At 41.6% G+C, this 23,757-nt stretch overlaps 1 protein-coding gene across 1 annotated transcript in view; it reads left to right on the forward strand.

Annotated features, from left to right (window-relative positions):
- SCLY (selenocysteine lyase) overlaps positions 1-23,757 on the forward strand; it is an 84,892-nt gene that overhangs the window by 16,743 nt on the left and 44,392 nt on the right. Inside the window, exons 3-8 of the mRNA XM_040348951.1 lie at positions 203-315; positions 5,876-5,976; positions 6,149-6,314; positions 10,402-10,529; positions 11,342-11,506; positions 14,443-14,549. Coding sequence (XP_040204885.1) covers positions 203-315; positions 5,876-5,976; positions 6,149-6,314; positions 10,402-10,529; positions 11,342-11,506; positions 14,443-14,549 — 780 coding nt within the window. The remainder of the gene's footprint in view (positions 1-202; positions 316-5,875; positions 5,977-6,148; positions 6,315-10,401; positions 10,530-11,341; positions 11,507-14,442; positions 14,550-23,757) is intronic.

The raw sequence follows: 23,757 nt of genomic DNA on the forward strand, positions 1-23,757 counted from the left end.
CCCAGTCTCAGTCCGTAGGGTTCAATATTGAGTTGGCCCACCCTCTGCAGCTGAAACAGCTTAAACTTCATGTTCTGTATACTGTGGGAGACCAGATATAGTGAATGCAGGTTCTGGATTTAGTAACACTTTAAGTCTTTTAGGTCTTAATTCATTTAAATTTCCTTTTATCCTGTTTTGCTTTGTTCCCTGTTTTCTACAGGAGGATCTACTTGGACTACAATGCAACTACCCCTCTGTCTGCAGAAGTGGTCAAGGCAGTGACAGAAGCTCTGCAAGAGGCGTGGGGAAATCCCAGCAGCAGCTACAGTGCAGGTGAGACTGGTGGACTTACACATGTAGTGGAACCACTACCGTTTCCCTTAAAGCAGGGTTCCACCCCGTGATTTTCATTTGTTTTAAAGTCAGCAGCTACAAACACTGTAGCTGCTGACTTTTAATAAGGACACTTACCTGTCCTAAGAGCCCGCTATATCGGCCCCCCGAGGACGATCCCTCGTTTGTTGCAGGTCTCGGCACTGCCCTTGTGGCTTCACTGCCCGTTACCTACTGCGCATTCACAAGTCTCGAGGCACTGTATGAATGGGTGGATGCTCTCTGGGATACACACAGTTCTCAGAAGGCAGCACGCACCATTCCCCAGAAGACAATGCAAGGATGAAGACCAGCCGCGGTCTAGGAAGAGGCAGATTAGGAAGATCCGCCTAGCAACCACAACTTCTGGAAAGTAAAATGTTTTATTTTTCAATTTTTTTTGTAGAATTTTGGTGTAATTTTCTTAGGACCTCTACTTTAAGGCCCGTGCACACTAGGTATTTAGCCCCAGTGCATGGGGCTCTGGCATTTAGCTACAGGCTGAGGGTACACCTTCTAGCCAGCAGCCCTTCAAACTCTGTAACTGGACATTACACCTAGTGGGACAAATGTTTAGGGCAGTATGTTTAGGGCTTGTACTGCTAGGTGCACTGGTCCTTCAGAACAGCTTCCCGGAACTTCCTGTCAGGGAGCATGTTCACTGAGTATCAGGCAACCAAGGGACAATGCAGGCACAAGCTGCTGTCCCTCAATTAGCAGGGAAGGGGGAGGAGGGCGCAGGGCAGTGGATTGCTGTGGGGCTGTGTGTTTGCAGTCATGTACACAGCAAAGGAATGTAGCAGCACGTCTGCTCTGGTCCAGCTGGGAGTGCAAACAGAAGGGTGGCTTCATAGAATTCTGCAAGGGAAAGGACACACCCTAAAACTGGAACGATAGGGTCAGTGCTCAGGGGACCAGCTAATTCAGTAGGAAAAAAACTGCAGCAAGTCCACGACTCCAGATCAACTTTCTTTGCAAACATTCTACAAGTCTGCTGTAAGTTCTGGTTCAGTTATGTTGTGCAATAGTCATCCCACCACAGGGGTCACTGTGGCTGAATTTTTATGCTGTAGACTTGCAGAGCTCTTGCTGTAGACTCACCACTGCAACTTTGCTTTTGCTAGAGACTTGCCACACAAATTTGCTTCAAATTGGAAATGTGTCAACTAGAACTTTTTTAAGTGCTCTGCAAGTGTACAACTTGACAGTGAAAATGTGCAGCAAACTAACAGACTTACAATTTATCACTGCCGCAATTTTTCGTTCAGCCCGCTGCATCTTTGAAAGTTTGCAACTTGAAGGTTTTTATGTAGGGGACTTACTGTATAGCTATGCACTCTCCGGACACGTTAATAAGTACACCTTGCTAGTACCAGGTTGGACCCCTTTTGCCTTCAGAACTGCCCTAATTCTTCATGGAATAGATGCAACAAGGTGTTGGAAACATTCCTCAGAGATTTTGGTCCATATTGACATGATAGCATTACGTAGTTGCTGCAGATTTGTTGGCTGCACATTCATGATGCTAATATTCCACCACATCCCAAAGATGCTCTATTGGATTGAGATCTGGTGACTGTGGAGGCCATTGGAGTACAGTGACCTCATTGTAATGTTCATGAAACCAGTGGTGAGATGATTTGTGGTTTGTGACATGATGCATTATCCTGATAGAAGTAGCCATCAGAAGATGGGTACACTGTAGTCATAAAGAGATGGACATGGTCAGCTATAATACTCAGGTAGGCCGTGGCATTTAAACGATGCTCAATTGGTACTAAAGCACAAAGTATGCCAAGAAAATTTCCCCCACACCATTACACCACCAGCCTGAACCATTGATACAAGGCAGGATGGATCCATGCTTTCATGTTGTTTATGCCAAATTCAGACCCCGTCACCCAAAGCTAAAACCGAGACTCATCAGACCAGGCAACATTTTTCCAATCTTCTATTGTCCAATTTTGTGGAGCCTGTGCGAATTGTAGCCTCAGTTTCCTGTTCTTAGCTGATAGGAGTGGCACCTGGTGTGGTCTTCTGCTGCTGTAGCCCATCTGTTTCTAGGTTCGATGTTTTGTGCATTCAGAGATGGTATTCTGCATATCTTGGTTGCAACGAGTGGCTATTTGAATTACTGTTGCCTTTCTATCATCTCAAACCAGTCTGCCCATTCTCCTCTGACATCAACAAGGCATTTTTGTCCACACGACTGCTGCTCACTGGATATTATCTCTTTTTTTGACCATTCTCTGTGTAACAGGATGACCCGTGACACCCAGAGACTTTGTGAGGATGGGGGATACTCCTGTGTCAGCGTCACTGATAACTCTTGGGTCTGAGTCCACCCTGTGCCCTTTGGGCATGGGGTGGCAAGTGAATCATAATTCATGTATTACATGAGATGGGACATTAATAATAATTCATATTGCAGGATGTCTTGAGATATCACAAGTTGTTGGCTTTTTCAATGTGGGGACACATTCTTTTGAAAGGTGTTAGTTGCATAGACTCCTAAGATATTCCAGTAACCATTGTGTAAGGCTGTAGAGGTGTTAATCCAGGTCTGCTCCCAGACCTCTAACTATGTATGCTAAATACTGTTAACATGTTAAATAAGGCTGGCTCTTGAAAGACCTTAAATTGTGTGATAACACTGTCTAAAGCCTATTAATGCTCAGAGGTGTGAATAGGTGTCAAGCTGTATGCGGAGACGGAATGTCTGCCTAGGGAACTCAGTGTGTGATGGTGTTTTGTTTGTTATGCTGTTAATGAAGGAATGTTTAGTAATTAGCTCAAAGAATGTGATTGAAGCCCCAAGGTGTGATGTGTGGGTGGGGAGTTGATTGTTCCTTTCATGCCCTGTACTGTATATAAGACTGAGAAGAAACCATTAAAGTTGTATTACATTTGGAACAAGTACAGAGCTGCGTGTCTCGTCTTGATTCTGGGGAAATGGGATGCCTGCTGATTTGTCTGTGTGTCAGATGAGCTGTCGTGGATGGGATGGAAGGTCGTAAACTGTGGTGACCGTTACACTCTGTAGACCTTAGAGATGGTTGTGCGTTAAAATTCCAGTAGATCAGCAGTTTTTTTAAATGCTCAGACCAGCCAATCTTTCACCAACAACCATGCCACGTTCAAAGTCACTTAAATCCCCTTTCTTCCCCATACTGCTCGGTTTGAACTTTAGCAAGTGGTTTTCACCACATCTAGATGCCTCAATCCATTGAGTTGCTGCCATGTGATTGGCTGATTAGCAAATTGTGTTACCAAGCAATTGAACAGATGTACCTAATAAAGTGGCTGGTGAGTGTATATCAAATCAATGCTTACCTTTAAAATTGCAGTGTGTGTGCTCTCTAAAAGATACCACTGTCATTGTTGTAGTTATTTATGTTTGCCTGCATTGTTCCAGCAAAAATTACATTTAAAAAGTTTTAGGACAGAGCAAGACAGTATATTATAGGTCTAACATATTAGTTGCTGTGTTTTTTTTTATCAGTTCAAACTAATGTTTAGCATGCTCTTCTACACAGGTACCAAGTTCGATTTAAATTCCAATCTAATTGCATGAATTGAATAGAAAAAAATCATAATGGGATGTATGAAGAAAGCAGGAAATCATTAATAAGGATGAGGCAACCAGTCTTGTGTTTCAGTGCTTTAAGCTGTGCTTCTTTCACACTGATACATAGTTAATGTAGGTCACAGGCCTGGTGTTTTAGGCCTATCACATTAACGTGTTTCGTCATCTTCAATAACATTTGTTACATGTGTAGTTCACCAAGTGGAAGTCGTTAAAGTTTAAAAAGTAATCTTGCTAAAGTAGTTAATGCTTGTCAAACAGCTGTCGTACAAATGTAAGTCATCTAAATACTCAGAATTAGCTGACCACTCCAAGCAAAATGGCTGCTGTACAGAGAGACCACAGCTAGTCAAAGCTCTTTAGAGGTGCTGCGTTTTAAATGGAATGTAATAATAAAAAAAAAAACATAATTATGGTGAATAATATATTACTATGTGCAATTATAGTAGGTGGGGGGGTTACATGCCTGGGGTAAACGTGGCATTAAAGAAACATGCTGGTTTAAATACTTTGACTCATTGACCTAGAATAAATATGCAGGTAGTGAGTTCTGACTTAACTGGCTTCTCTGATCTCCATATTTGTTATATGGCAGTCATTATTAGAGGTAGAGAGTCAATATAACAATCGGGCAACTAGCATTTCTGTAGCAAGTAAGTAAAGTCAGCCCATATATTTTATATTTATTTATTGACAGGTTATTTTAATGGATATTTTGAATGTTAGAATAAAGGGTTTAGGTTAACATAAAGGTAAGTATTAGTGTCAGGTTAATGCATTACCTGACTCCTCTTACTGATCCAACACTGTCTTCTCCTGCAGCACCGCTCTTCTCTCTTCCTGGTTTTACAGGTGACACTGAGGACAGTGGAAGCCATTGGCTCCTGCTGCTGTCAGTCAAACTCCCATGAGAAGGTAGCAGGGGCGTGGCTTATTGGCACTGTGGGTGTCCTTAGATACACACAGCCTGGATCGGGGGCACAAGTGAATGGATGCCCTCATAGCACCCAGGTTACTAAGGGGGCACTCAGACGTAGAAGAGCATAAAGCACTAATGGGGGACCACCATAGAACAGGTAAGAGACCACTGTTTGCAATATTGTTGCACAAAACAGGCAAATATAACCTCATATTTTAAGACAAAAAGGTGATTTTAGGTCCACAACTTTTACATTGTTTTTTCAGGAACAGGAGGTGAGGTGAAATCTTTGGCTGGGGAGCACTTGTTTGGGTAACAACTGAAAAGGATTTTCCCTCACTTTAAAGCGGTTTCCTCTTACTAATGCTGGATATACAGAGGAATTTTTTTTTGTTCAACCCAGCAGGCTGGGTAAGCTGAAGAAAATCGTTCAAAGTGATCGTACGATAATCTGATCGTTAGTGTAGAGACCCAATCACGATAGTTCATTCGATATTATCTGATAGGACAAGCATGAAAAAGCGGCAGGAGGGGGGCATCCCCTCCCACTGCTTGTAATAACAGCCGATCGGCTGCTGCGCTGCATCGGTTGTTATTACAATGAAGCCGATCATCCGCTCTAAAGAACAATACTGGGGTGATGCCTGTAGCTGCATGCATCACCCCGGTAAAACCCCTTGAGGTATTATCGATAATATCGGATACGTTTGTGCCCGATACTTAAAAAAAAAAAGTAAATATCGTCCGCGGCTAATTGGCCTCATCGATAATCAGTCAATCCCTAGTAGAATTCGCACCAAACACTCCCCAGTCTTCTACTCAATAATTGCTGTTGCACAAATAATATAATTTTTGGGGAAAAAAGAAAAGTGCTGTAAGTACAATTGAGCACTGAACAGTTCTAGATTGTCAAAAGCAGCAGCTGAACTTTGCTCACCAAGATGGAGATTCAGCTTTATGTTTAGTAATAACTATGAGGCTAAGGTATTTTTTTTTCTGTATCTATTCCATTTCAGGATGTATGGCCAAGCAACTAATAGACAAAGCCCGGGCACACATTGCCAGCATGGTAAACGGAAAACCAGAAGATGTTATCTTCACCTCTGGAGGAACAGAAGTGAGTCTGGCAACAGCAATGTTTTTTTTTATTTTTATTTTTTTACGTTTCTGTCAACCAGAAAGTAAAATTTTCTATTTTAAAAATGTAAAATAGTGGGAAGGAAAAAGGGCTAAATAGATTATCACATGGAAATATGTGTTATTGTTCTCTCATTGCTTCTCTATTCTAGGCCAACAATATGGTATTATTTTCGGCTGTGGAACAATTCAATATAAGAGCCAAAGAAAGTTCCAGTAACGGTGTGGACAAGGCACTGCCACACATCATTACTTCCAATGTGGAGCATGATTCTATTGTACTACCTCTTCAACACCTGCAGAGGGCGCACAGAGCCGGTACTGTACTTGTTTGTTTGCTTCTAATGCCAATATAACCTTGCAGAGAAATTCTGCCATTCCTGTCCTGTAAAGCCTCGTACACACGATCAGACATCAAACAAACTTTCCCTTGGATATTTGTCCGAAGGGAGTTGTCCGGTCACACCCATAGCATACACACGCTCTGACTTTTTCGGCAACAAACACGAACGTAGTGACAATTCAACGTACTGATGAGAGTTTAAACGAGGAAGTTCAATTCTCCGGCATCACCCTTTGGGCTCCTTCTGCTAATCGAGAGTTAGTAGAGGTTTCGTCTGTGTGCATTTGCGATTTTAATTTTCGTGCAATTTTGTTCGTTTCTGAACGTCCGTTCGTCAAGCAGACATGTTGTGCAATGGGGTTGTGCTAACTTGACCCACAAAAAAATATATAAAAATATGTTCGATATCATCCAAAATCATCCAAAATACACTAATCCAAAGTAAAGACATTTGTTTTGACTCCGTCAGTATCACCAGCAAAGCAGCTTTTAGTATTATGACATTATAAAGAAAAAGCTGCTTTTCTTGATTTCAGAACTTTCCGCGTCACGAATGTGCTCTTTCAAATACGAACGCTAGTTCTACCAGACAGAACGCTTCCGGCTGGTCTTTGCTTCTGAGCATGCGCGTTTGTACTTTGTACAAAAGTCCGATTGCTTGCTGTACACACGGTCGGACTAGGCACCATCGGACTTTTGTTGATGTATAGTTTGTCCGTTTGCAGACCGAACTTTTTGTCCGATGAAACCCAAAAAAGTTTGTCCGATGGAGCGTACACACGGTCGGACTATTTTGAAAACTTGCTAATTTTGAAGTTTGTTGGCAAAAAGTCTGACCGTGTGTATGGGCCTTAACACAGTACTGTACACCTGCTGGACAACTGCTTCCAGGCTTCATAATGTTAATATGTGCAGCTGCAATACAAACAAGATGTACAATGCATTCACATGACATGTACTCTTATGCCACGTACACACGGTCGTTTTTTGTGATGAAATAAAACAACGTTTTTAAAAACGTCATTTAAAATGATCGTGTGTGGGCTTCACATCGTTTTTTGTCTTCTAAAAAACGACCAAAAAAAAATTCGAACATGCTTCAATTTTTTATGTCGTTTTTCAAAATGTCATTTTTTGTGTCATAAAAAATGATCGTGTGTGGGCTAAAACGACGTTTTAAACCCGCGCATACTCAGAAGCAAGTTATGAGACGGGAGCTTGAATGGAACAGAGTGCCGTTGTACGTAACCGCGCTTTGCTAGAGCATTTTCAGAAAACGATGGTGTGTGGGCAACGTAGTTTTTTATGATGAATTAGAAAAACGTCGTTTTTTTTTCAAGATGAAAAACGTTGTTTTATTTCATCACAAAAAACTACCGTGTGTACGCGGCATTATACAATACAATAACATTGTGTATTCTAGATCAGTGTTTCTCAACTCCAGTCCTCAAGGTGCCCCAACAGGTCATGTTTTTAGGCTTTTAATTTGTTTGCACAGGTGATCTGATCAGTTTCACTGCCTTAGGCCCCTTTCAGACATCCCCTCCGCCTGTCCGTTATTACAAGTCCGTTAACGGACTTGTAATACATCCCTATGGGATCGCGTCCGTTAGCAGGTGGAGCATCCGCTAACGTCCGCGTCCGTCGGGATCCGGTTTTCGGACGGAAGAAAACCCTATTTTTCTTCCGTCCGGCGGAACGGAACTGATGCAGACGGATAGACGGTCCGTCTGCATCCGGTTCCCCATAGGGCAGAGCGGAGCTGAGACAGGGCGGTCCCTGCACTGTGTGCGGGGACCGCCCTATCCGCCGACAGCTCAGCGGGAATGCCCGCTGAGCTGACGGAGACACACGGAGCGGACCCAGAAACGGTCCGCTCCGTGTGAAAGAGCCCTTAGTAATTACCACAGCCGTTTCATCTGACGGAAATCCTGAAAACATGACCTGTTGGGGCACTATGAGGACTGGAGTTGAGAAACACTGTTCTAGATGATGCAGAAACATTTATGATTGAATTATTTCAGAATTGTATTACTTCCCTCTGTGCTTTTTTAATGTATTTTTATGAAGCAGGAAAAAAAAAAACTCCCTTTTCTATTTAAATATTTAGTTCTGTAGTCATCAAAGCTTTTCTTTCATGCTGATTGGAGAGCTCTGGCTTTGACTCTGCTGTGAGCATGTTGAACCTCTTTAGGGAGACCACTGATTCCACATGAAAAAAGCCAGGGTCCCACTCTGCAACATGATGGCATGAGCCAGGCTTTTCTAGGAAAACACACTGTACAATTGTGCACACCTTTTGTTTCGATTCACCTGGAAGGTATTTAGCTGATTTACATTGTAATATCAGTAGGGCTTGCAAGCTGAACCTCCAGACAGCTTTTCAGTTTTGCAGTTGTAAAGGTTTCTCTTCTGTACTGAAAATGCCTAATCTAATTTCACTGCACACTGAATTTGTCAAAGTGTGCATTAGAAGTTGAAGCAAGAGTCCGCCTCATTTCCCACCATCATCTAGCTCTTTCCAATCTAACTGAACTGTTCCTGGCCAATCCCTTCCTTTTTTTGGATTTCAGACCTTTCAATCATGGAGGCTCAGCATCACATATGGGCATTACTTAGGGCTGTCTAAAAGCAGTCTGTCTAGGAACTACTCCTCCAGGCCACAAAGGAATTTCGATATTTTTCCATAACTCCCCCCAAGTATCAGCACACTGCTTGATTCAGGGTTTAGGGCCATTGAGTAGTATTGAGGCATGGAGCTGTAATGTTTTTAGGTAGCTATGTACAGCAACCTGCTGATCCCTCCCACCAGCCACGATCTGCCTGCATTGCAGATCAAGTAAGATATGTAATTAAACCAGATCTTTTTCATTAGAATGTTGATAAAGCAAGGATGACAAAATATAAGAACTTTAAGGCCTCATGCACACAGACATTTTGCCGCTCGTGTGCTGAGGGTTAAAGTCGCCAGTGCTTTTTTGGAGTTTGGGGAGCCACATATGTCATGTAAAGCCTCCAATACAAATGAACAACTGTGCTTGGCCTTGCTCAAGTAAATGCCAATGGCGTCTGTGTGCATGAGGCCTAAATCAGATTGTACAGTAGGATTGTATCATCATATACCCAGCTTTAAATTCATTAGTCTCTAGTTCCTTTTTTTTTTGTATTGTGTTTTAAAGTCTAATTGTTAGTTACATTTTGTAGCCAGGCAAAGTGAAACATATTCTATGAATAAGCTATTTTTTGCCTAAGCCCTTTTCTCACACAAGTGGACTGATCAAGTCCACCTGTCAGTTTTTAAGGCGGACCCAATCTGACCCTCCAGTCTCCTCTATGGGGTGGCTGGGGTCAACGTACATGTGTCTGTTGACACCAACCAAAATCCGATCAGATTGGAAGACAGTCGGGTGTAAACGGACATGTATTCCATTTACACCTGACCATCCATAGAGGAGAGCGGGCTGTGTCCACTCTGCAGAAGCAGAGCAGACACGGACCAGCCATCTGCCTGCTTTGCGGGGATCAGCGGACAGATTCCCTGCTGAGCAGACAGACTTCAGTGGAGCCCCCTAGTGTGGAAGGGCCCTAAATGTGTTGTCCAATTATGTGGAGATCGGTTGCAGAGAAAATTTACATAGTTAGGTTAAAAAAAGACAGAAGTTCATCTAGTTAAACCAATAGAAAAAATAAATTAACAGATAACCTCCATATACACAATCCTATACCCACATTTGATCCAAAAGAAGGCAAAAACTGTTTATACCCTCCCAGTTTAAAATCAGATTCTGTGTGGGCCACCACTACTTCTCTTCACTGACTGATCATTCACTCATGTCAAACAGCCAGGATAGTGGATGTGATTATTCAAGAATCATATCAATGCATTTATTCAGCCTGTGAATGGCAGTTCCTTTAGTCCTCAAAATAATTTGACAAAATTTTATTATTTTAGGAAGGCACAGCTTTACCTTTGGGATTTGTGCCCTAATTTGTTGCACAGTTTTTATTTAAGACAGCCTTGTCTAAATTATTTGATGTCTTCTTTGCTTATTCCTAATCCAGAGGTGACCTTTGTGCCAGTATCCACTACTACGGGACGAGTGGAGATTGATGATATTATTGCAGCTCTTTGTCCTAACACATGTCTAGTGTCCATCATGTTGGCAAATAATGAAACTGGCGTTATCATGGTGAGTCTTAGTTTAGTGATCACCTAGTACTGGTTTGGATACATGTTCATGTTTTTATTTGTAGCTGTTCTTTATGTTTTTTTTTTTTTTTTTTATAGTTTTATAGTAAAATAAGATTTTTTTTTTTATTTCTTATGTAAACACCTGCAACCCGTTTATGATCAGAGATCATTGATGCCCAGACCATATTTAGTAGTAGCGTTTGTCTATAAGTTGACAATAACTGTAACTAGTTAGCTTAATATTTTCTGTATTTTAATGGTATAATTGTATCTGCGAATTAGAGTATTAAACAGAAGCACACTGTCATCTTTAGACTGAGGTGGCATCTGCATGCTGAAGAGATTTATTTTGTGAAGGGACCTCTGTCCTACATGCTTTTCCTTCATGCTATCACCATGATTGTCTGTTTTGGCAATCCCCGCCAAATAGCCTAAGTTGACTGGCCGAGATCAGTGTGTGAGGCAGCAGGAGAGGTCATATTCGCTGCTGACATCACTTTCATAGCATTTGCCGTTGGACAGATTTTCTGTCACAGAGATAAAAAAGGAAGTTTTGGTTTTACATAAATTTTAACAATGTGTAATGGTGTTATATTTGTAAAAGGAAAAAAATGTTTAAGATGGAAATGCTCTTTTAAAGCACTAGGGTACCAACATTACTACCAAATAGTTTTTTTCATTTTGTGGGTAAAATTGAACGCCTGTTTATGTGGGATTTGAGCATTCAACTATGAGTTATTATACAGTATGTGTAAGCGCCATTGATAAGTGTCAATTATATTACCTATATGCTGATTCCTTCTTTTGCAGCCTGTGGGTGAACTGTCACAACGGCTTGCACCCATTTCTAAACAGCGTGCTAGCCAGGGGCTTCCCGCAATCTTGTTACACACAGATGCAGCACAGGCACTGGGAAAGATCAGCGTGGATGTTCAAGAACTACAAGTCAATTATTTAACCATTGTGGGACACAAGGTACTGCTAACAATTTTATATTTAGGTGTGAAATGTACAGTGCAATGAAAGGGTTGTTTACCCTATCACAGGCATGTCCAAAGTCCGGCCTGCGGGCCAATCGTGGCCCGCATTCCGATTTCAGATGGCCTGCCTGGTCATTTTGACATGTATGTCTTTTGTGGCCCCCAACGAATCCCCGAGCGCTGGGGGCCACAAAAGAAATGCATGCTGGCTGCCTTGGAGGAGGCGGGATGAGCGCTGTGTGTACAGGAGTACTTCCTGTTTACACGGCGAACTGTGTAAAAGGAAGTCCGGTCTCCTGCGCTGCCACTGGACGACTGTTCTGTCCATTACAGGAGGCGGGACTTTTGATTAAAGAGCCCCCCGATGAAACAGGAAATTCTCCTGTATGTCTGTTGGCGCTCATCCTGCACCCTCCTTGTCTCCTCCAAGGCTGCAGATGAATTAATCAGGCTGCAATGGTGAGTCTGCATTCATGGCAAGGGGGTGTTGCATTCATGGCAAGGGGGTGTTCCATTCATGGCAGGGGGGTTGCTGCATTCAGGGCAAGGGGGATGCTGCATTCAGGGCAAGGGGGATGCTGCATTCAGGGCAAGGGGGATGCTGCATTCAGGGCAAGGGGGGTGCTGCATTCAGGGCAACTGGGGTGCTGCATTCAGGGCAACGGGGGTGCTGCATTCAGGGCAACGGGGGTGCTGCATTCATGGCACTTGTGAGGCTGTATTGATGGGCAGTGACCCTTATTTTGATTCACAGTTCTTTATTTAAAATTTCAGATTTTTTAAAGTGAAGGTGCATGTATATGCCGATTAAATACGGTATATCCAAATAACACGCCTGAGCTCGTCTCTTCACCACACACAGCCACAAAGGCAAGGGCATTCTTGTTGGGTAGTGTATTAGTGCTCAAACGAACACACTTTGACTGAATTTTAATGGTTCACAGAATGTCAGGCAAAATGGTCGGCCATCACACATGTTTACTTCATCAAATCTGGTCCTCTTTGAAACAAGTTTGGACACCCCTGCCCTATCATGATCAGGAACCATGCATGTGCCTGGCATGTTTTGTTTTAAACTAGGTAAAACAAACTATGTAAATTATTATTTCCAATTACATACCTACCTGGTATGTAATTCCCCCACCTTAGCCTGTTTATAAACTGGGAGCTAAAAACCCTGCATGTGGTGACAAAGGCTTTTGATGCTAGCCATATTTATCCTATATTGTCACCTTCTCTGTGAATGACCTACAAATTGAGGTCCTGACATGCTGTATGTTGTATGTATATATACTATAGATACCCCCCCCCCCCAGGAATATTTCACTTATATTGTTTCACTTTAAGCATTATTAAAATCAGTGCTTTTCTTGCATTGATACATGTCCCCTGGGGCAGGGCCCGGGTCCCCAAACTATTTTTATGACAATAACTTGCATATTAGCCATTAAAATTAGCACTTTTGATTTTTCATGTCCCATAGACTTTAACGGTGTCCGAACTCATTTTTTGCCTGTTCTGCTGCGAACCGAACCGGTGGGTGTTCGGCTCATCCTTACTGGTGTGTTAGAAGCCTTGCTCCAAATTAATGTAAACCCTGACAAATTTCGTTAGTACTTACACATGCAACAAACTCAAGTAGTTATTTGCAACACTTTTACTTTATGACCCCATATCGGTAATAAAGAAAGTAAAAATAAATAAGACCTCTTACAAGTTTGAGTTAATTATTGATTGTGTCATGCATGTACTTATCGTGCTGTATCTTTATGGCAATTCTACAACCAAATTTCTTCAGGTTCCGCTGGATTGAAATCTGATACTCTTCCATTATTATCAAAACGTCTCCAAATAAAATTCCCATTTTTTTTTTCCAATACAAAATTCCCTAATATTGCAGGAGAAAGGCTTCCCACGGTTCTGTCAGAGTTGTGACAGATTCACACGCACCTTAGCGACACGTACATGAATCTGTTGCAAGTTCTACCATTTGTCACATTACTGCAAGACTTCTAAAGAGTATCTACAAACTCCTCATAAGTTTCAGGGACTATTAGCCAGATTCAGAAAGACTTACGCCGGCGTATCTATAGATACGCCGCGTAAGTGTAAATACAAGTTTGGGTAAAATCATCATTTTCGTGGCCACTATTCTACCCGAGAATGAAACCTGGTATGATGACCATATCTTAAAGGGGTTGTAAAGGTAAACGTTTTTTTACCTTCTTGCATTCTATGCATTAAGGTGAAAAAACTTCCGACTATACCGCCCCCCGTTATACTTACCTGACCCCTCAAAAGTCCCATGCTTGGCCCCGACATCCTCTTCACCGCTCAGCCTGGCTGTTGATTGGCTAGAGCGGATGGATTTGAAAGCAGCGCAGCCATTGGCTGGCGCTGCTGTCAATCTCATCCAATGACGCAGGGCGCCGAGGGGCGGGGCAGAGTGATACATAGTGATACGGCTATTGGCAGGGACTCAACACAAGGACTAAAAATAGTGGCGCTATACCGTCAGCGCACCTCCTGCCCCAGTGTGAAAGGGGCCTAATAGAGGGGAGATCTTTCAATGGGGACAATGGGACTTCCTTCATTTGTAGGGATTTCCTCTCAATTTCTGTTTTGGCTATGTGACAGGAAGTGAAGGTGAAACCTCCACAATGGGACACAGATGGGAAATAATAAACTGACAGGGGTTACCCTTACCCTATCCAAAATGAAAAAAAAAGTTATGCCTATAGTTCTTTAAGGCCTCGTACACACGATAGGTTAACCAGAGTACAACGGTTCCATTAATTTTGTGTGTCTTGGGCTCTTTTGCACACTGGCCTACTTTCAGAAAGCCCTGGAAGGCATACACTAATCAGATAAGCAGAAGCAGGAGTTGTTACAAATTGCTAGATTGTGTTATAACTATTTTGCTTTGTTTAGTTCTATGGTCCTCGTATTGGAGCTCTTTATGTCCGTGGAATAGGGCACCAAACACCACTGCTGCCAATGTTATATGGAGGAGGACAGGAGCGCAATTACAGGCCAGGGTAAGCAGTGCTCAGTTATATTGATTCACCATATAATAACTCATATTTTTGTGCAGGTGGTGTTGATCGGCTATAAAAAGCAATTCAAACAACAATCAAACCCATTCAGTATACTAATGATAGCCAGCAAGCACAGCAATGATGCCTAAATTGGAAAAGTTGGCTTAAAGGGGTTGTAAAGGTAAAAAAAAAATGTCCCTAAATAGCTTCCTTTACCTTAGTTCAGTCCTCCTTCGCTTACCTCATCCTTCGATTTTGCTTTTAAATGTCCTTATTTCTTCTGAGAAATCCTCACTTCCTGTTCTTCTGTCTGTAACTACACACAGTAATGGGAGGCTTTCTCCCTGGTGTGGAGAAAGCCACTTGAAGGGGGAGGGGGCGAGCAGGAATGTCAGGATGCCCACTAACACACAGCTCCTTTCTCTACCTGCAAAGTAGAGAGCGTCCTGACCCTCCTGCTCACCCCCTCCCCCCTCAAGAGGCTTTCTCCACACCAGGGAGAAAGCCTCCCATTACTGTTGCAGTACAGACAGAAGAACAGGAAGTGAGGATTTCTCAGAAAAAATAATTACATTTAAAAGCAAAATCGAAGGATGAGGTAAGTGAAGGAGGACTGCACTAAGGTAAAGGAAGCTATTTAGGGATTTTTTTTTTTACCTTTACAGCCCCTTTAATTTGAGTTTTGTGTAATCCACCAAAGTCAGAATCTAGAGACCACCTTACAGTGTCACTGGGAGTGTACTTGCTGAAGCGTCTGTTGTGTATCTTGTGTCTTCTCTGCTTCCTGTATTAGCAGTTAGAGTCAAACTTTCAATGTAGTCTCTCAGGCTAGGAGGAACTTGTTATTACTGACATATGTTCTACTTGAAGTTTTTAGTCAAAGACTGCAAGAATTGTGCAGTGGGTGTATTTGGGAATTCCTCTCCTACATCACAAACAGGGGTTTCTAGAATACATGCAAAGGAAAACTGAAATATTGAACATGAAGGCTGTGCTCCCTGTATGTGTATGTGCTATCTCGCGCCAAAAAAATAAATAGATAAATAAATATAAGCAGCTACCCAAAAATAATCAAAGGATTATAACATAGGAAATAAGTGGGGGATGGGTGCGCTATAAATTAATATTTATATAATAAAACTGTGCTTATATATAAATATGTGAAACACCTGTGAATAATGATAAATCTAACATTAAAGTCCATATACACTTGATTATAAATAAAGTCAGGTCCAGATCCCCATAGTATAAAACTTGGTAAGAACTGGGCTCAAGTGAATCAGTCCAGTGATGGTGAAAAAAAGGAAAAAGAAAAAACGTCCCAAAGTAGATCCTCAGAAAAAGGCTGGAGAAAAGAGTGCTTCCAATGAATTCCACCTTCACCATATAACCAAACACCCGAAGTGGATAAGTGAAATGGCTCCTTACCAGATGGATATGTCCCTTAGTTTGGTATCAAACAAGGAGACATAAATAGCTTAAACCAGGATCACTTTGTGGAGTCTGCTATATCCTAGCAAGGATGTATATACCAGTCTTGGACGTCCCAATATATAACATGAAAGACAGAATGGTGCCAATATAGTGTAGTAGGTTTATTAAAACAAAAGGCTTAACATAAAAGGAGCCAAATGGCCGCCTACCATAAGGAGTGCCTGTGACCCGGCACTGAGGCTGTATCGCGTAGGGTTGGTGTGTCACAATGTGTACCTCGAGTGTATACCGCTGTTTCGACCTCTCATCGGTGGAGCGTGCGTTCCACCTCGGCAATGTCCGGAACCAGCGTTGGCAGGAAGTGACGTTTCGTGCGTGGTTGAGTGCCGCCCCGACGTACGTTTCGTTGGGAACGTCTTCAGGAGGCGTGCCCAACCACGCTAGGTTGTAGTTTATATATGTCCATCAATTAGTATGGGCGGAAATCACCGGGTTCAGCCTCAGTAGCGGGTTCAGTGCCGTAGGACTGCCCATACAGTGCATAGACTTGTAAATTATGCCCATAATATCAATATTTGGCTACATACAAAGGAATAATACAAGTGATTGAACGGTACTGGCAACAATAGTATGCGTCCAAATCTAATGTGCAAATATAACGGACATATATGGATAAATGAATTGAAGGGAAAAATAGGAAGAAATGTATCCACCCATTAATCCCTACAAGCCCACATGGATAAATAAGATAGTAAAACACATTTGCAAGGGCATGTCAACAATTATACATTCAATTAAAAATATTAATATTAAAAATGATATACTCCCTATATCAGATAATAAAAAATATTTGGATTTACTAAAAAATATTTTTAAAATTATTTATTAAAAAAAGGGGATTTGATGTACATTGAATATAAACTCAACACCCTAGTTAATAATTAGTGAGGAAGCAGTTGAGGTCCAATTCAATGTTGAGGCCATGCGGATGCATCGTCCCCAAACAGTGAATCCACATGGTCTCATTCTGAGAAACTGCCTGTGTCATATTGGTACCTCTCCAATGGCCAGTTACTTTGTCAATGCCCACAAATGTAAGTTGGCCAGGATTCCTACCATGGCATTCATCGAAATGTCGGGACACACTATGATTGGGAAAACCGCTCTTAATGTTAGCTACGTGCTCGTTGATCCTTATTCTTAATTTCCTGGTAGTACGGCCCACATATTGTAGCGGGCACGTACACTCAAGTAAGTAAGTGACGTGGTGTGAATCGCATGTAATAAGTGGTTTCACTGTGTACTCACTTTGGGTTGTGTTAGATTTAAATTTTGTGATCTTTCTACTTTTTCTAATGGTGCTTTTGCATGATTTGCACCTGGTGCAGTAGTGGAATCCTGTTCCATCAAGAAAAGTGAGAGGTTTAGGTGGTGGGTCCGGTATGTTTGGGGCAATTATATTTCTCAGTCCTGGTGCCCGTCTGTATACAAATTTTGGTTTGGGGGGTAGTAGTGCAGCTAAATCATTATCTTTAAGCAAGATGGGCCAATGCTTGTTGAAAATTTTCTCAATGCTCTGGTATTGTCGGTGAAAGCCTGAGAAGAAAGCCAGTTCTCCTGAGAAGGGAGGCTTCTTCTTAGAGGTCAGAAGTTGCTCTCTGTTCATATTTGATACTTCCGATATTGCTTTTTCTAGAATTTTGGGATGATAGCCCTTTTCTTTAAATTTTTCTGTTAAGGTCAGAGATTGGGATTGAAAGTCAGAGATGGTATCACAATTTCGACGAAGTCGCATGTACTGTCCCTTCGGAATGGTGCTTAACCATTTGGGGTGGTGGCAGCTATTCACTGGTACAAACGCATTTCTATCCGTACTTTTGAAATACGTGCGAGTATTAATTTTGTTATCATTCTTGGTTAAAGTGAGATCTAAATAATTGATTGAAACCAGACTTGATGTTGCTGTGAATTTAAGTCCGTATTGGTTGATATTCAATCCATTTAAGAACATTTCCAGGGTGGCCCAGGTGCCTTCCCACATGAGGATAATGTCATCTATGTACCTCATATAATAGATGAGTGATATGTGGTTTTGTTAGATGGTTTCTTCTTCCCACTTATTCAATACTAGGTTTGCCACACTGGGGGCATAACGAGCCCCCATTGCCACTCCCTTAATTTGATTAAAGAATGATCCTAAGGCCCAGAAGTAATTGTTCCCCATTGCCTGCTGGAGTCCATCCACAAGGAATTTGACCTGAATATCCGGAAGCCTGGGGTCAGTATTAAGTGCCAGAGTTACCGCTTCTATGGCATCATCTTGTCGAATATTGGTATACAGTGACTCAACGTCAACTGTAACCAGCCAGGTGTTTTCTGTAACCTTCAGGGAGGATAGGGATTTGATCAATTCTCGACTGTCTTTCAAATAAGATTTGCCTTGTGTGACCAATGGCTGAAGGAATGTGTCTAAATATTCCCCAATCCTGGAATATAAGGATCCAATCCCACTAATTATGGGCCTCCCTGGTGGGTTGATTTTATCTTTGTGCACCTTAGGGACTATATATAGTACTGGAGTCCTCGGTGAGTTGGGAACTAAATATAAGGCTTCCTTTTTGGTCAGTATAGATTTCGCTGTACCTTCTGATGTCCATAACAGTAATTGCTCCTTAAGTTTTGATAGGGGATCCTCTTTAAGAAGTTTATAAGTGGCCTCGTCTCCTACTAGTTTTTGAATTTCCCCATAATAATATTCCTTTGTTAGCACTACTACACCCCCCCCTTTGTCCGCGGGGCGAATGATAATATTCTTGTTTTCTTCCAATTTCTTAATGCCCTCTTTTATTCTACCATCTGTTTTGTTTCTTTTAACCTCAAGACCTTTGATATCTTCTTGGATCATGTTTTTAAAAACCTCCACATGATGGTGGGTTCCCTTTTTGGGATTGAAAACTGAATTATTCTTAAGTCCTGTATGGACAAAGATGTCATCACTTGCTGTAGGAGAAGTGATGGTCTGTTGTGCAAAATGTTTCTTAATATTCAATTTTCTTATATATTTTTCCACCTCAATGAATACCTCGAATTTGTTGATGTTCTTGTCTGGACAGAATTTCATGCCTTTTGACAGAACCTCCAATTCTGCTCTTGAAAAAGCAACTCCTGCCAGATTAAAGATGCCCTCGCTTAATTGTCCCGAGGTCTTTTTCGCCCTGGTTCCCCCTCGTCTCCCTCTTTTTCTTTGCTTGGTTGTTGGGGGTAGACTGGGGTAGTAGGAGTTTTCTGGGGAATTTTGTAGGGGATTTTGTAGGGTTCTTTCCATCCCCTCCATTCCCCCCCCTGGGGCGGATGATTATGTTGCTGTGCTGGTCTCCCCCTAAAATTCCCTCTAAATTGGCCTCTAAAGGGTCTGGGTGCATATTGGCCCGATGGAGGATTATATTGGTAGTTGTCATAGTCCCCTGGATAGTTATCTATAGGGGCAAATCTATTATAGTTCGGTCCCCCATATGGTGCCGGATAATATTCATATGGGGCTGGATGATTACCAATATTTGTTGGATAGGGGGGACCCCTCCCAGGTGGATTAATGTTGCTTTTGGGTGGTGCAGAAGGTTTGGTTTTTTTTGGGGTGTGAGTTTTATTTTTATGTTTTACTTTATTGACTGGATAGGGCATAGGATTGGAGACTTCCGCGTCACTGATCATGGGTGGCTCGGTGGAGCTGGCTGGATCGAATTCAGCTTGCCATCTATAGGCTTTGTGTTCTTCATAGTCCCTAACGTCCCTCTGGTATTTTTTAAGCTTTTTGTTTTTAATTTCTGCATCATACTTGGAGAGATGCACCTGTAGCCTTTGTGCTCTCTCCAGGTATTCTTCAGAATCCATAACAGGCCCCATTCTTTCTTTTAAATCACTAATACTGGCTTCTACTAATGCATTTTTGGCCTTACGCCGTCTAATCATTAATTGTAGTAGTTTCTGTTCACATGCATTGAAAAACTGAAACCAGTCGTCTATTAGTGTGAGATCCTCAACTCCGTCATTTGGGTGCACATCCCACCTTAAACTCCTTGGGGTGAGATTTTTACTGATGTACACTTCAAATGACGCAATGTCCCACCATAGGCGGATCTGTTTTTCCGTATCATGTTGTAATTGTTTGAACCCCCTTTCGAGGTCCAAATTAGGACTAGGTGTTTCTAGAAATATGTCCTCTATGTTCGTCTGCCGACTCTTCATAAAGTTAAAAATGTCCATGTCAGCGTAGATAAAAAACCTAATAGATTTTAAATGTTTGTGTATGTGCTATCTCGCGCCAAAAAATTAAATAGATAAATAAATATAAGCAGTTACCCAAAAATAATCAAAGGATTATAACATAGGAAATAAGTGGGGGATGGGTGCGCTATAAATTAATATTTATATAATAAAACTGTGCTTATATATAAATATGTGAAACACCTGTGAATAATGATAAATCTAACATTAAAGTCCATATACACTTGATTATAAATAAAGTCAGGTCCAGATCCCCATAGTATAAAACTTGGTAAGAACTGGGCTCAAGTGAATCAGTCCAGTGATGGTGAAAAAAAGGAAAAAGAAAAAACGTCCCAAAGTAGATCCTCAGAAAAAGGCTGGAGAAAAGAGTGCTTCCAATGAATTCCACCTTCACCATATAACCAAACACCCGAAGTGGATAAGTGAAATGGCTCCTTACCAGATGGATATGTCCCTTAGTTTGGTATCAAACAAGGAGACATAAATAGCTTAAACCAGGATCACTTTGTGGAGTCTGCTATATCCTAGCAAGGATGTATATACCAGTCTTGGACGTCCCAATATATAACATGAAAGACAGAATGGTGCCAATATAGTGTAGTAGGTTTATTAAAACAAAAGGGAAAAATAGGAAGAAATGTATCCACCCATTAATCCCTACAAGCCCACATGGATAAATAAGATAGTAAAACACATTTGCAAGGGCATGTCAACAATTATACATTCAATTAAAAATATTAATATTAAAAATGATATAATCCCTATATCAGATAATAAAAAATATTTAGATTTACTAAAAAATATTTTTAAAATTATTTATTAAAAAAAGGGGATTTGATGTACATTGAATATAAACTCAACACCCTAGTTAATAATTAGTGAGGAAGCAGTTGAGGTCCAATTCAATGTTGAGGCCATGCGGATGCATCGTCCCCAAACGGTGAATCCACATGGTCTCATTCTGAGAAACTGCCTGTGTCATATTGGTACCTCTCCAATGGCCAGTTACTTTGTCAATGCCCACAAATGTAAGTTGGCCAGGATTCCTACCATGGCATTCATCGAAATGTCGGGACACACTATGATTGGGAAAACCGCTCTTAATGTTAGCTACGTGCTCGTTGATCCTTATTCTTAATTTCCTGGTAGTACGGCCCACATATTGTAGCGGGCACGTACACTCAAGTAAGTAAGTGACGTGGTGTGAATCGCATGTAATAAGTGGTTTCACTGTGTACTCACTTTGGGTTGTGTTAGATTTAAATTTTGTGATCTTTCTACTTTTTCTAATGGTGCTTTTGCATGATTTGCACCTGGTGCAGTAGTGGAATCCTGTTCCATCAAGAAAAGTGAGAGGTTTAGGTGGTGGGTCCGGTATGTTTGGGGCAATTATATTTCTCAGTCCTGGTGCCCGTCTGTATACAAATTTTGGTTTGGGGGGTAGTAGTGCAGCTAAATCATTATCTTTAAGCAAGATGGGCCAATGCTTGTTGAAAATTTTCTCAATGCTCTGGTATTGTCGGTGAAAGCCTGAGAAGAAAGCCAGTTCTCCTGAGAAGGGAGGCTTCTTTTTAGAGGTCAGAAGTTGCTCTCTGTTCATATTTGATACTTCCGATATTGCTTTTTCTAGAATTTTGGGATGATAGCCCTTTTCTTTAAATTTTTCTGTTAAGGTCAGAGATTGGGATTGAAAGTCAGAGATGGTATCACAATTTCGACGAAGTCGCATGTACTGTCCCTTCGGAATGGTGCTTAACCATTTGGGGTGGTGGCAGCTATTCACTGGTACAAACGCATTTCTATCCGTACTTTTGAAATACGTGCGAGTATTAATTTTGTTATCATTCTTGGTTAAAGTGAGATCTAAATAATTGATTGAAACCAGACTTGATGTCGCTGTGAATTTAAGTCTGTATTGGTTGATATTCAATCCATTTAAGAACATTTCCAGGGTGGCCCAGGTGCCTTCCCACATGAGGATAATGTCATCTATGTACCTCATATAATAGATGAGTGATATGTGGTTTCTCTCCAAGTATGATGCAGAAATTAAAAACAAAAAGCTTAAAAAATACCAGAGGGACGTTAGGGACTATGAAGAACACAAAGCCTATAGATGGCAAGCTGAATTCGATCCAGCCAGCTCCACCGAGCCACCCATGATCAGTGACGCGGAAGTCTCCAATCCTATGCCCTATCCAGTCAATAAAGTAAAACATAAAAATAAAACTCACACCCCAAAAAAAAAACCAAACCTTCTGCACCACCCAAAAGCAACATTAATCCACCTGGGAGGGGTCCCCCCTATCCAACAAATATTGGTAATCATCCAGCCCCATATGAATATTATCCGGCACCATATGGGGGACCGAACTATAATAGATTTGCCCCTATAGATAACTATCCAGGGGACTATGACAACTACCAATATGATCCTCCATCGGGCCAATATGCACCCAGACCCTTTAGAGGCCAATTTAGAGGGAATTTTAGGGGGAGACCAGCACAGCAACATAATCATCCGCCCCAGGGGGGGGAATGGAGGGGATGGAAAGAACCCTACAAAATCCCCTACAAAATTCCCCAGAAAACTCCTACTACCCCAGTCTACCCCCAACAACCAAGCAAAGAAAAAGAGGGAGACGAGGGGGAACCAGGGCGAAAAAGACCTCGGGACAATTAAGCGAGGGCATCTTTAATCTGGCAGGAGTTGCTTTTTCAAGAGCAGAATTGGAGGTTCTGTCAAAAGGCATGAAATTCTGTCCAGACAAGAACATCAACAAATTCGAGGTATTCATTGAGGTGGAAAAATATATAAGAAAATTGAATATTAAGAAACATTTTGCACAACAGACCATCACTTCTCCTACAGCAAGTGATGACATCTTTGTCCATACAGGACTTAAGAATAATTCAGTTTTCAATCCCAAAAAGGGAACCCACCATCATGTGGAGGTTTTTAAAAACATGATCCAAGAAGATATCAAAGGTCTTGAGGTTAAAAGAAACAAAACAGATGGTAGAATAAAAGAGGGCATTAAGAAATTGGAAGAAAACAAGAATATTATCATTCGCCCCGCGGACAAAGGGGGGGGTGTAGTAGTGCTAACAAAGGAATATTATTATGGGGAAATTCAAAAACTAGTAGGAGACGAGGCCACTTATAAACTTCTTAAAGGGGATCCCCTATCAAAACTTAAGGAGCAATTACTGTTATGGACATCAGAAGGTACAGCGAAATCTATACTGACCAAAAAGGAAGCCTTATATTTAGTTCCCAACTCACCGAGGACTCCAGTACTATATATAGTCCCTAAGGTGCACAAAGATAAAATCAACCCACCAGGGAGGCCCATAATTAGTGGGATTGGATCCTTATATTCCAGGATTGGGGAATATTTAGACACATTCCTTCAGCCATTGGTCACACAAGGCAAATCTTATTTGAAAGACAGTCGAGAATTGATCAAATCCCTATCCTCCCTGA

The sequence above is a fragment of the Rana temporaria genome, chromosome 4, assembly GCF_905171775.1.
Source record: "Rana temporaria chromosome 4, aRanTem1.1, whole genome shotgun sequence".
Classification (NCBI taxonomy): Eukaryota; Metazoa; Chordata; class Amphibia; order Anura; family Ranidae; genus Rana; species Rana temporaria.